Genomic DNA, 14,901 nt, shown 5'->3' with positions numbered 1-14,901 from the left:
TGGCTGATTTCAATGTGCTGTTGGATGTTGTCCGCCATTGCTTCTGTGGTTAACGTCACGTTGTAATCCAACTGCAGTTGAGTTGGACGGCAATTGTAGTTCAAGATGAGCGTTCGATGACGTATACTATCAAACTCACAAATGGACCAATCAGAGGTTAGCGCTGATTTCCAGCTGACGGCGTCCTGTCCTAAGAAATCAGGCCTTTTAGACGTACGATCAAGCGCTGTACTTGCTTCCTATTACTTTCAGCTTCCTTTTATTTCATCTCCTGTACTGCAATCACTTGGACATCCTTGTTTAAAGCAATCTCGAGCAATTGATTGATCGATTGAGCATTTTTTAATAACTCATATGAATGATTTCCACAGCTTGAAATTTTAAAGAATTGCACTTCTTCTAAATGTGCAGCATGTTCATAAAATAATAATTTTACAATAAAAATTCAGAATAAGGCTAGAAAAATCATGAATAATATTATCAAAATAAAAGTAGCCAAGACACAGAAAAATATTTTTGGCTATGTAATGATTTATATTGAGTATACTTACATGCTGATCCAGCAGCAGGTCCTCCTTTAAAACTATTATAAATGAAAATTATCATCTTGTGTATCATTACAATATCACTCACAGCTAAATTTATAATTAGATAGTTAGAAGGCTTCCTCAATCTTTTGGTTCTAAAATGAACAAGAATATATGAGATATGATTGAACTAATAATAAATACAATAAAGTACATTTTACTGACAGAAATAAGAAGAAAAAAAAATTAAGTGAGAGAAATTAATTAAAAACAAAACAAGAATACTGTGAATGGAAAACGGAAAAAAATCTGAAAACGTTTGAGTATATAAAAAAAGGGAAGTAATTAATTCGTATTTTATGAGAAATATGTTTAAAAGAAGAAAGATGGCTAACAGAAATCTAAAATAATTTACATAGGTGCACATTAAAGTTATTGTAGCCCGAATTTTTATTATTTATTTAATATTTTTAAAAATATTATTATTAACAATTAAATATTTTTAAAAATCTACTTCTTATTTTTATTTGTAATTCAATACTTTTGTTTTGTACAACTTGGTAAAACTCTGACAGTAATATTTAATGTTCCTTCAAATATAAAAGATGCCTACAAATAATTTTGATAAAGTTGCGGCCCGCCATTTGATTTGTGTTTTTAATTGTGGCCCCCGGCCTCATGTAAGTTGGAAACCCCTGATATAGAGCATACCGGGCTCTTAACTTGACCTAGTACTATATATTTGAGACATTTACCGAAGCGACTATGTAATAATGAACTCATTTCGGTCATTCACACTTGTTAAGTATATTTAGTTAACCGTTTGAAAGTAGTAAATAAGCATAATTTATTATTCTACTTTTTATTTTTACATTTAATTCAAAACTTTATCCCGTTTAACACACATACAATTTTAAGATTGCAAAGAAATTCTAGGATTTATTAACCTGTTGCTAAACAATCTCCTTGGCTCTAAACATTTAACAACTTTAAATAATTACAATGAATTAAGTAAGTATTTTAGCAACAAGTTGCTGTGGTAACCGATAATATGATTCGGTTTATAGATTTTTCTCAATCGAATCGGGAACTAAATATGTGTTAATACAATAAAAAATTTCGGAATAATTAAATAATATTTCTGTTCAATTGCAAGGGTAAGAAAAAAAAATGCTTTAGTAGCTGGGCGGGGGTGAATCGGAGTTCCTCAGTTCCCAAATGGTGTTCCGTGGAAGGATTTAAAAGGTTCCGAGAGTTAAACATTTTTTTTTTTAACCAGCAATACTTTTGAAACCTATATTTATATTCAATCAACAGTCCATTATTTAATATCGGGTTGAGTAAAAAGTTTTCCGCCAGAAAAAAAAATCCTGAAAAATGACAAACACACACAAAATCAGCAAAGCTAATGAGAATAGTTATCTCCATTCAAATCAACAATAGTCTGCCAACGTTTTGGCAACTTTTCATTCCCTTCTGCGAAGAACTGGGGGGTGCGCGAGCAGAGAAAGCAATCGACCTCATTTATGACCTCGTCATTTGAACGGAAGATTGTGCCATCAAGATGCAGCTGCAGATTTGAAAACAGATAGTAATCCGAAGGCGCCATGTCTGTGCTGTATGGTGGATGTTGCATCAAATCCCACTCTAACGTGTGGAGCGTCATGCCGGTCATTGCACTAACATGTGGCCAAGCGTTATCTTGATGAAAGAGAATCACCTTCCTTCTGAGCTCGTTTTCTCGTTTTTCGCGAATCGCATCGCTAACTTTGATTAGCATATTGCTGTATATTGTACTGTTGATAGCCTATCCGCTTTTAAGGTACTCCTTGTAGATAATTCCACGACAATCCCACCAGATACGGAGAAGGACCTTCTTGTTAGTTAGCGTTCGTCTCGCAACCGAACTTGCGGATTCCCCGGATGCTGACCACCCTCCTCTACGGCTAGTATTGTTGTAGTATACCCATTTTTCATCACAGGTCACAATTCTGTCCAGAACCAAACAGGCCGCTTTTCTCTTGCTCTTGTCTTCAGCAGTCAATTCGCGAGTCACTCAACGGTTAAACTTAACTGTTAGATTTATGCGTTTGAGAGTATTTGCTATTGTTTTTTGGCAAATGTCAAGCTCTAACGCAATAGTTCGTGTTGAAAANAAAGCCTCTGCTTTTTGCTTTGGCATCAGGAAAAATAATGACAAAAAGAAATAAGTCTTTTTTATCCCAAAATCTTAGTAAAACTTGAAAAAGTAATAAGAAAGAGCAAAGAAAAACGATATAAATTCAAAATAAACAACGCATTAGAGAATGATATAGAGTTGTACTCAACTCCCACTGATTCCATTTGGAATCATAACTTTTCAATAAATAAAAGCAATAAATTTTCAAAATGAAAATTGTTAAAAATTGTTGAAATACTATTTATGAACATTTAAATAAATAAAAATGAAATATTTAAAAATATTCTTTAATTTAAAATGCCTCAAAAAGATATTTTATTTCAATAACTTTTATGGATTTGAACAAAACCGAAACAAGTATCATTTCAATCACAAACACATGTAGTGCCGCCATTTATAGGTGAAAAATAAAAATATATTTCGCTAGAGGAATGTTTGTAGATTAAAATACCGCCTATTTCAAATCAAATTGAGTTTTAGGTAAGCAGATAAAAAATCTTAAATGTAATGATTCCAATTGGAATCACTGGGACTGAAAGGGTTAACTCCGTATCCTTGTTGTTTTGAACCTAATACAGAAGACAAGGGAACTCTTGGATCAAGTATTAGGAGAAATTTGCCCTCGTGGAAGATTTCTTGATGGAACTAACCCGCATTTGGTCTGACGGAAGGGGATTCTAACCCATGATTCATCTACCACTGAAGATATTTTACGTCAGCATTGGGGTGGGTGGGGAATTCGTATCGACCAGCCATCGCTGGGATTCGAACTCGGTTCACCTCATTGGAAGGCGAACGCTCGCTCTATCCCCTCAGCCACCACGGCTCCAAAAATGAGTAGTCTTCATTTAAGAATATCATTAAATAAAGTTAACTTCGTTTCTAACTTCAGGGTTATTCGTGCAGAGAAGGCCGATCATTCAGGGTTCCATAGCCAAAAATAAATAAATAAATTGTCAACCGCGCTGTTCTGCTAAAATCTATTTGTATTAAAAAATTGCAAGGGCCGCCGATGTTTTGGGTGTTTAACTTAAACGTTACATTTAGTTTTGGTGTGTAAAAACTGCATCGATTTAGAAATTAAAATTACAAAGATGTGTAGAATAATGTACAAGCAGTTCAATAGAATAAAAAAAAATTAAGTTTCGACAAATAGTTCACGAATTATTCAACCTCTAAACCTGTAGGTAAAAAAAAATACCATGTTAAGTTGATCTGTAGCTTGCTCAGATGCAAATTCGGTGTGCTGAAAGAGCCATTTTTATTTGAGAACTTAACGCGAATTTTATTTCGAAATTCCAATTTGTTCGAAAGTTATTGCAAATTTAAGTGATTTTCCGTGATTTTTTGTTGTTTGTTTTAAATATTGACTATTTATTCATTGTTGTTGAAAATATATTTTTCCCTTATGAGATCTTTATTTTATTTCATAATCTCGCGCTTAAGTAGTTGTCAATCAAAAGTAGCAAAAAAGTGTGAGATTTCATGTGACAAGATATAAATCTTAACATTTATTGTGAAATTTTTAAAAATAAAAAAACTTAATCGAGAACTATAAAAACCGTCCACTATTTGAATGGTTTTGTCTCTTCAACAAATAAAATTATTTCTTATTGAATCTCAATCTGTATTCCTTAGGTTCATTTTTTTTTTCAAATGCAAATGAGTATTTTTCAAACCTAGGTATTCGTCTATTTATTTATGATTAATATATTAACAAAATGTTTTGTGGAAAATATTGACGTACATTAATTAAAAAAAAAGAGAGAGGACGGAGCCTTAAAACAAATACGTTAAAATTAATTTATTTTATTGTTTAGAAAAAGGTTTCATTTCAGCGATGTTGAGAATGTTAACGAAGCAACTTAGTTTTATCTTTTCAGTTTAGGTTCCTAACAGTTCTTTAAGATAAGCTATCTAAATTAAGAACAATGAGAAAAATGGAAGGCATTTTCATCTGTTATAATAATTTATGCCAATTGGCCATAGTTTATAACATAAACTCTATCTTATCGAAATAAAAGTTTCATTTTAGTTTCTACCCTTTCACTTTTTATTTGTTAATTTTTTAAAATTTTTTTTTACATAAATAACCATGTACAAACATTTGCTCAATATCAGTTCTTAATAACTAATAGTGTTCTGACAGTAGTCGAAATTTATGCGTGAGTAATCGATGTTTTTATTTGTTTTTCATGCAAGACAGAAAAATAATTGCATACATTAGGTAATATTTATTCATAATTATATCTGTGTTTCTCCCGATTGATTATTTTTAAAAGAAAAACGAAAATAGCTTTTATTTATGAGTTTAGGGTTAGAAAACTATTTGTTAAACTATTTATTTCTGACATTACTGGAAAACTATTGCTTAGAATATCTCAAACATCAGTTTAGAATAGTCTCCATCGCTTTAGTTTTAATGTAAACTGCTGCACGCTTGAAATTTTTAAGAAATGTCCATCTAATGAAGAATTGATGTAACAATTAATGTCCAATTGTCTCTATGTATAGAAGTTAAGTAGTAATTCAAAATCTGTCCAACAGCCATTAAATCACATTAACACCAACATAAGTATAAGTTTGGAATATTTTAGCCTCTCTAGCGATAACTTGGGTATCCGTATAATACTATATACACACACAATGCCCTACAATGATAAAAGTTTCACTTTTTCACATTTTTAAACTTTTTTCAAGAAATACTCTAAGGATTATTTTGTAACTTCAGAGTTGCTTAGTTCATATGATTTTTCAAACTTAGCAATAAGGTTTAAAGCTTTCAGAGGTTTGAGGGACCGGCAATAAATAATGAAAGAAGACAACTTTTTTGAACACCCCATGCCAGAAAATCAAGCAATAAGCTTGTAACATGTTTAAATTAATTTGGTTTTTATTTGCAATTACTGCTAAAATTTCGTAAGCCTAGCTTAAATATTCAGAGATATCGATATTTTTTTTCTAAAAAAGAAATTTTTTTTTTTTGTCTTTCGTTTTATTTTGCTGCAACTCTAAAAATATTCAGTAAAATTATTTAAACAAGTTTTTGGAGCAATTTAAAATTAAATACAAAAATTTTGTTTTAAAATTTTAAGAAGTTCGCTTAAAACTACGCAAGATGTGAGTATTTAAAGTAATTCTTTTGCACTGCGCATGCGCGAGAAAAGATTTTAAATATATTTTTTTTCCATAATTTCATAGTGAATCGTATTTGGCAACTAATGAAAAAAGTCTTATTTAAATATCTCAGAAACGCAAACGCTTCTCCACGCTTAAAAACGTAGAGATTAATTAGCTAAGCTAATGATTATTTGTAACGCTATTAGAAACACTTTCGTTAAATGCATTTAAAAACTAATTTGCTATTTTAGTGTTTGAAATTAGTAAATTAATTTAATTATTTAAGTAACTAGGTATTTAATTAGTTTTAAACTATTAGCTGGTTTCGATTAGCTTATTTAGTAAATGATACTTAGATATTCCAACTGAATTTGTCAAAATTATATTTTAATAACATCTGTTTTAAATTTCTATATATAAACTACGTGATGCATTCGTAGCTTTTTATATTTATAATAAATCTCTCCAATTGTAAAGATTAATGCCTCTAAACGATTCAATTTGTAAATAAAAATTGACTTTACAAAAAGAATTTTAAAAAAAGCATTATTTCATCGCATTTTCTACGTTTTTTACGGAGTAAATCAATTTGTACGGTAAACGTTCATATTTAATAGGCTAACCCCCAGAGTCTTTTCCAATCAAAATTATTGGATCAGATAATCATGAGATAAACAAAAAATATCAGATATTTTTAGATCTCATCAGCAGGAACATTAAAAAGGTCAATTTTGTTTATTAGTTAATGCTTTGAATTTCAGTACTGGCTGGAAAAAAAAGAGGTATTTGTAATTTCAATATTTTTTGTTTTGATTCAGTTATTTTTTTCCATTAATGTTAGTGAATATTTGATTATAGTTTTTATTTAAAATTTTTATTGTTCCAAATTTATACCCTTTTTTTGTAAGCTTACTTGGTAAATGATATTTAGAAACCCTAACTCAATTCGTCAAAATTTTATGTTAATAGAACAACGTCTGTTTTATATCTTTTTTTCTTTCAAGTGAGAAATCGCTCAAATTGGCGAGGTTATAACTTAATACCAAAAGTATCAGTTAAGTAAATTTGTATTTTTAAAAAAGGGTGGTATATATATTTCTTTCCCGTTAACATGTGTTGATTCTACGTTGTGCAAAAGTTAGTGCTTTTGAAACTGCATAATTTTTTTTTTTTTTTTAATGTAGAAAAATTTGGAATGCTTAGTGTTTTTGTTCAGTGAAGTTACTTTTATGAAAATGAAAGTCTATTACATCTGACATGAAAATTTTACACCGACCTGCCCTAATTTAGGGCATACGGGTTTATTAAAATCTAAAAATCATTACAATACATAAAATACATGGCAACAGCCCATGCACATGGCAGGCGTAAGATTGTATAAGAAAACATAAAACAGTTTGACATATTCACTAAATGTGCGTATTGCCATCTAAAAGTTACTCAACAGGGTCAAAGGATCACTATATAAGAATGAATTACTGACACAACACATACTAACCCATGAAAAAATTGAACGGATTTAAAACTATAGGTCAAAGGACCTTTATAGTTAGAGTTAAAAGATATCAAAATTTATAATAGTTAAAACAATAAAGCACAGTAAAAGTGACTAAAGCATCACAATGGCTAGAAAGCAAATTTAAAAAAGATCGGCTAAAACGGTAGTATGTGAAATTGACAGCTAGAATTACAATAACCTCTGACATATATAAAGGCTGTTATGTGGCGTAACTACCGTATAAAACATCAATTCACTAGTATATAAAGACATCGTCGCTTTGAAACTAAACCCTAGTAACTCAAAAAAAAATCGAAAAATGAGATATTTGGATCATTTTGTGTACAAAAAATCACCCTTTTACAATCACAAACGTGTTATTTTCATAGTTCCATAAAATTAAGTTTGAAAGCAGATAAATCGTTATCGCATTGGCGCGATTCGCCATCTTGGTTTTAGGGAATAGTGTGCCAGTTGCAACAAAACCTTGGAAGAGATATCGTCGCTTTGAAACTAAACCGTGTTAACTCAAAAAAGCAAGTTTTTCAGGAGAGCGATTTTTTTCCAACACTGTTGCATGTCAAAATTTGAAATGAAATATGCAATATTCGGGTGGATATTTTGAAGAACATCGTTGTATTTTGAAATAACTCTCCACTTTTAATAAAAGTTTTAGAGAAAAGTGTTGCAACTCAAAGTACCTTAACTTATTTCGAAATTATCACAAAATTAAAAATGCTACAAGAATCAGGCCTGACTCATTGAAAAATGTAAAGAAGCAGTTTTTTTTTTAAATGTAAACTATTTTGCAATAGTCGCCATAGCTTCGAGTCAACCTGCGGAGGAAGTTCCTGAAAAGTTAGAAATCGCTCTCCTGAGAAACTTGCTTTTTTGTGTTACCACGGTTTAGTTTCAAAGCGACGACATGATTCAATCTTGAGGTATCTTTTGATAGATGAAGGTTGGTATTCTACTTGACGANTTGAAATAACTCTCCACTTTTAATAAAAGTTTTAAAGAAAAGGGTTGCAACTCAAAGTTCCTTAACTTATTTCGAAATTATCACAAAATTAAAAATGCTACAAGAATCAGGCCTGGCTCATTGAAAAATGTAAAGAAGCAGTTTTTTTTAATGTAAACTATTTTGCAATAGTCGCCATAGCTGCGAGTCAACCTGCGGAGGAAATTCCTGAAAAGTTAGAAATCGCTCTCCTGAGAGACTTGCTTTTTTGTGTTACCACGGTTTAGTTTCAAAGCGACGACATGATTCAATCTTGAGGTATCTTTTGATAGATGAAGGTTGGTATTCTACTTGACGAAGGTTTATAAGCCTATTTTGAGCACACACGCCTGAAAATTTATGTAATTGAAATAACCAAGTTGGTATTGTTTAATGGCCCACAGTTGCATTAAGAGTGTGTAATTTAGGATAGCGCCGGTGTGTTCTCTACATAATAAATTAAAATTTTGGCGTCCAGGACTGGAGGACTCTTCCAAATCGGTGACCTATATGATTGAAGGCCAGATTTTAGAGGAATTGGAACATAACGAAAACTCGACGAAGGTTAACAAGAAATGCTTTTACGAAGTGTGTTGATGAAATTTTGAATTCGGATAATGAAATCAAAAAAAGCAAAATTGAGGATTTCGTTTTTATTTTAAATAAGAATGACAAACTGCTCGAGTTGAATGCCAAAATTTAGAACTTCTGTTGATAACTGTTTCAATACTTTTCTAGAAATATCGGAGATTGTTGGTGAAAGAATGGTTCATTCCTGTTATGATGATTTAGTGTCAATAATTATAGTAAAAGAAGATTTACAAAACTAGAGTTAAGACGATTTGATGAAAATGTCAAGGATTGGCTACAAAAGATTGATTCAGATGAAAACATTGATTGAGCTGACGAATATTTGATTCAATCTACAGTTAAATTTAAGAGAGTTGCCGCTATTAGTTTTGAAAAATGCTTTAACTGAAAGACTCAAGACAATTTTATTTGATTGTCGCATATTAGAACATTAGAAATTCTTCCTGTGATGAAAGAAAAATGAGGGGTAAGCAGGTGAAATCTTGCTGACCAGACGATTTCTTAGTAGCCTTTTCAAAAACTTCGCAATTTATAGCCTTAATTGACCCCAAAAAACGTCTGGAAAGTCTTTTCTCATTCTTGAAATCGTAAGTTGAGTCTGGGGAAAGAATAAGCCTGGTTATGTATTGTTTTGAACTCAAACCCATATCTAAAAAGCAATTCTGTTCAGCTCCTGATTCTATGCCGACAGCTATAGTTCGTTCACCAGAAGTTGAGACTTGGCTCCACCTCCTGGGACGCAGAGTTCATTTCAGCGCGGGAGTTAGAAGAGAAACATCTCCGTTGTTGAAATTGAGACAACCCTTAATTTGCGCCAAACACAAAAAGTGAATTATTTTTCAGTCACTTACTTTGCTTTATTATCGACTATTATACATTTTGTTACTCTAGCTAATTAAATATAGTTTAAATTTAAAAACTGTTGTTCTCCCAGCGAAATGACTCATAAAGGACAAAGTATTCTCTCAAAAGAAAGAAATATCATAAAAAATGGTGCAAAATATCATCAAATTTATGAAGTATTTATTGTTAAAAAGTTTGCGAAATAAATATTTTTGCCTAACGATCGCCAAATAGCAAGATTGATCAGGATTGCTCACAACCTTCTCCCAAAAATAGCGAAATAGTATCGTCGCATACCACGTGACGAAGGCGGAGCCAAGTGCCTACTCCTGGTGAACGAGCTATACCAGTATGTTAACTACCAGAACCTTATATCCGAAGCAGCATGAATTCGTGAGCCATTTTAATCCTCCGAAAATGAACTTGAGTAATTCTCAAAGAGAAAGGTTGCTATTTTAAGGGATGATCAAGGGTCACCGTAGGGAACAATGAAAGGTTTTTGTGCAGAGTATTTTGCCCTTCAAAAGACGCGTTACACTTATGTGCTCACAAGTATATTCAAATAAGGAGTCTGGCAGTGGAAAAAAATGTAGCTGGTGTTAATGAAGGAGATTCTTCTGTATCGTCTGTGAATTTTTCCAGTTTGTCCCACTTACCAAAAGTACTTCTTCAAACTTTGGTAGTAAAATTATAAGAACCTCATTCAGTTGCTAATGTTTGAGCTTTAATTGACTCTGGAAGCCAGAAGTCACACGTTCTGAAGCCAACGGTTTTAATTATGAGATTTAGTCCTATTTCGAAGAAGTTGTTTCTCATTTTTTATTTGGCGGCAAGAAATCTCGCGAAGAAAACATAACTGTTATAAAAAAAAGGATTAGGAAGCTTGCAAGGTTAAATTTCTTTACAATTTTGAAGTTCTAGGTGTACAAGGAATGCGCATTGGATGAATAGACTAAAAGGTTTAAAATTTTCTATTTATGATATCGAAAATACTCCAGGTCCCGTAAAAGTATTAATTGCTGCAGATATTACTGGAAAATTCATACTGGTGACATTACTTCTAAAGAAACAAGCATTTCCGGGATGCGGGACATTGACGTGATTGGTATTTCTCACCCTGCGATCAAATTCTATGGAAGAAAAATAATTTCTAACTTAAGAACAATCTTTAAGTATCGTCACTTTAAAGGAAGAGGATCGTTATGTAGTTACTCTTCGGTGGTCAGTAGATCATCCCCCTCTTCCTGTCTGGCTGGAGAATTTAAAATTTATGAAGATTACAGGTGAACTATTCTTTCCGTCGCCCATGAGGCTTTTGATTCATTCGGGTTAGTTTCTTCAGTTTTTTTTATTTTCCAAACTTTTGCAATTAATGGAAAAAGAGTCTTTCTTGGGATAAGGAAGTTTCACCATGGTACATTGGACTCGGTTTCCCGTAAGAAATATCTATTCCAAGATGGTTCTCATGAGATGTGGATAGGAAATTTAGTGTACACCCGTTTTACGATGCCATTCATCAGGGTTATTCTGCGGCTGTTTATGTTCGAGTGCAAACCACGACTGATGATCATCTTTTGGCAAGGGTAAGGCCTGTGAAAACTGTAACTATCCCTCGGTTAGAGCTGCAACCAGACGAAGATTGGATTACTTCTGTGGCCTAGTCTAGGAAAATGTTCAGGTCAGATTTTACTATTGTTTTAAACCGAATCTAAAGAGATGGTCGACTTTTGAGAACCATCGAGAACGACAAATTCGGAAGTTGACTGGACTAAAGCCATGGGTTCCTATCTGCCTCAATCCAGCAGATTTCCCGTCCAGAGGGTGTTCAGTCAAACTACTGTTGCTGTCTAAATAGTGTCTGACCTGCGGATAAATGGCAATTAGCAAATGTCATCCCCGATGAAGATGAGAGAAAGAAAACTGATAAATAAGCAAAGTTGAACAAGAAGAGAAAGATGTTTTCAGTAAGATTTGAATGGTACTGCAAGAAATTTTACAGTCATGAAAAAATTACACCGCATGAATAAAAAAGGTTCATTTATAATTGCATGAAAATCAACCATGTGAAATGAATGTGACTTGACATTTCGTGAAATGGATGAGATTTATCAAGATAGTTTAGTAGGAATCGTTCGCTTCGAAAGAACATAAGGGTTTACTTCTATCATATGTTTTATTTTATAACAATCCTTGAACAGCCGACCCAATTTTTTTTGGGGGTGGGGGGTTTACGACTACTAATGTTAAACTCCCCGGTCTTGTAATTTTGTACCTAATCCAGAAGACTGAGGAACTCATGGATAAAGTATTGGGAGAAATTTGCCTTCGTGGAGGACTTTTTGATGGAACTAACAGCATTTTTGTTACATGGAGAAGAAATCCACGAAAACTTTCGACTGTTAACCTGAAGGCAAGAGTACTCTAACCCATGATTCGTCTACCACTAAGGATATTTAACGTCAGCACTGTGGTGGGTGCGAGCCGGATGCGGAATTCGTATCGACCAGTCATGGCTGGGTTTCGATACGGCTCACCTCATTGGAAGGCAAACGCTCTATTCCCCGAGCCATCCTCTTCATATTATTGTTATTTTTATCAGAAAATTATTCCTTATTTTTATTGTTATTATTATTTATTTTATCTGACATGAGCAGAATGCAGAGACCATTATTGCTGATGGCAGTTAGGATGCTCTCCAGATCATCGTGCATTGCATAATCAACCAGCGCAATCTTTACTCAAATTTCTGAACTATTATTGTAAGATTTCACACTTTGGAAGTTGTCTACTTTATTTTGGTCTTTAGGACATTTTACAGCACACACACAAAAAAAAAAATTTAAACTATTTTTGGTACAAGGATTGCTTTTCATTTCTAGTTTCAATTGCTAAATGCAACATAATGTATCTTTATACAACATCATAAAATAGAACAGGGATATACAACTATTTTCTGATAACGGGCCGCAAAAACAAAAAAATGCTATCTAGAGGGCCAACCTAAATAAGATAAAACAGTAATTGTAAAAATATTATGAGTATTTTAGACCTAATATAAAGTGTAATGTACATTCAGGGTTCCCACTCAATCTTTCAAAAAAAATTCAAGGACTTTTCAATGACTTTCAAGGACCTAAAATCATAATTTTCAAGGACCTATTCGATATTATTGNCCGGGATAGCCTGGTCGGTAGGGCGCTGTGCCCATGTCCGATAGTTCGTGGGTTCGAACCCCACCGGCCGAAGACTCCCCGTGTAGTAAAGTGACTGATGCAAGTTAAATCTGTCGAGTCGCAAAAGTCCGTATTCCTATAACAAATCAAAACCTCTGGGGGTACTGGATTGGAGATCGATCGTTCTCTGATTCAGGTCAAAATTATGATCTGTGGGTGTATGATGGGTCTGCCCTATAAGCGGGTGCGACGTATGGTGTAGCAGATGTCGCATTTTTGGTCATAGATGGCGCCACTTAAAAACAAGAAACGCTCGCTCTGCCTTAAAGTTGCTCGGTTTCACCAAGCAGGTTTGCCGGTGTGGCAAGTGGCATTAGAACCAACCAATATAGGAATATATATATACGGGATTTGTGCTTGGCCGACCGAAAATTGTAAAACGATTTTTGATTCCAGTAATGCTTAACGAATAAAGGTTATGGGTATTGCAAGTGTTGTGGTAAGTTGCAAGGGTTCCTACTGTAGGGACTGCGGTAGTAGGTTTTTAAAACTCAGCGAAACGAGTGATTACCGTGAATTTTAATCCAATTTTGTATTAGGGGGACCGGAAAGTAATGTCGTTTCTTTCAGTTCATTTGATATTTGTTATCAAGATTTTATTTCTTATCAGCAATGTATTCACCCTCGTTAGCAACAACCTTTCAATGCCGGATTGAAAATGGATCTTAAATAAAAAAAAAATAAATTGGTTTTTGAAACTAACGAATGTTTAATGCACCGTAACGACTTTACTTTCCGGTCCTCCTAATATATTTTCTTCATAGCGTAACAAATTTGGATTCTTTTAACTGTAAAGTAATTATTTTAGTGCCTTAAATTTATTTAATTCAATTTATTATATTTTTTCCTTCAGTTATTGATACATAATGGACAAGATATGCTGTATAGTCAATTTTGAAGGCTTTAACTTCGACAACAAGTTCCTGGTGCGTGAATTCGGATGGATAAATATAGATACTGGTAAAATTGGCGTGAATCGATTTAATTTGCGCCCCTTTTCAACAGGTTTGACTCCAAAAGAGAGCTCCACCATTCGATTCACCGAAAACAAACTTCACGGACTTTCCTTCTGTCCGGCCAGAGGAGAAAATACAATTAGTTTAGATCTTCTGGATGCAAAGGTCACGGAAGTGTACGAAAAATGCAAAAGTCAAGACAAGTGTGTCGTTGCTTATAAAGGGGGTGGTAAGACCAAGCGAGACATTCTGGAACGACTGAAGATTCCATTCAAGAACATCGAAGATTTCGGATGTCCCAAATACACGGAACTTGTGAAGTATCACGTTCGTGATTCATGCGGATTTCATCAAAGGAATTTGCCCTGTTCCATTTCCCAGGTTTGCGCTTACAAGGCCTGGTTGTTGGACAATATGCACGAATTAATGAAGCGAAAAGAATTCTGTCCAGAGAACTGTTCTTCTGATGAAGACTGGGGTGACGCGGATGAAGATGACGATTCGGATGTTATTTAGTAATAAAAAAATATAATGAGTGCTTTGAAAGATAAAAAATTTGCTTTCTATCGTTTTTCTTTTCATTCTTGATTTTTTTGACATGCATAAACCGTGGTTTAGTAGCGTATTCGATGAAGTCGTAACTTCTAGGATTGTTTAGTGTGTGCGGGAAATCTCTACCCAGGGTTTTTGATCCACCCACAAACCCGAAGAAACCCGTGTGGGTTCTCTTAAAAAACCACCCAATAAAACCCGGGCTCAAATGGGCTTTTTTGTAAACCTAATCAAAATAGATTAATAAAGAATTAGATAAAAGAGAAATAAATTTAAGGGATTTCATATTTATCTGCAATATATTGATTCTAGAATTTTCCAATCAAAACTAACTATAAATATACAGCCGAAAGAGTAATTCCTAAAACTACTAAGAAAATTGTTAAATAAATAGTAGTTCTG

General features: G+C 33.3%; 1 protein-coding gene across 5 annotated transcripts in view; it reads left to right on the top strand.

Annotated features, from left to right (window-relative positions):
• The window catches only part of LOC107454274 (uncharacterized), a 21,707-nt gene extending 7,189 nt beyond the window's left edge, over window positions 1-14,518 (top strand). For 3 of the 5 annotated variants that reach the window (XM_043043775.1, XM_043043776.2, XM_016071405.3), the window contains one exon: window positions 13,845-14,518. In XM_043043775.1, coding sequence (XP_042899709.1) covers window positions 13,858-14,463 — 606 coding nt within the window. In that variant the 5' untranslated portion in view covers window positions 13,845-13,857 and the 3' untranslated portion in view covers window positions 14,464-14,518. Of the gene's footprint in view, window positions 1-4,739; window positions 4,934-13,844 lie in introns of those variants that run through there. The other 2 variants (XM_016071403.3, XM_016071402.3) reach the window with 2 other exon arrangements.
• Window positions 14,519-14,901: the final 383 nt, after the last annotated feature.

Source organism: Parasteatoda tepidariorum, chromosome 10 (genome assembly GCF_043381705.1).
Source record: "Parasteatoda tepidariorum isolate YZ-2023 chromosome 10, CAS_Ptep_4.0, whole genome shotgun sequence".
Lineage (NCBI taxonomy): Eukaryota > Metazoa > Arthropoda > Arachnida > Araneae > Theridiidae > Parasteatoda > Parasteatoda tepidariorum.
This window is presented reverse-complemented; position numbering and strand designations above follow the sequence as displayed.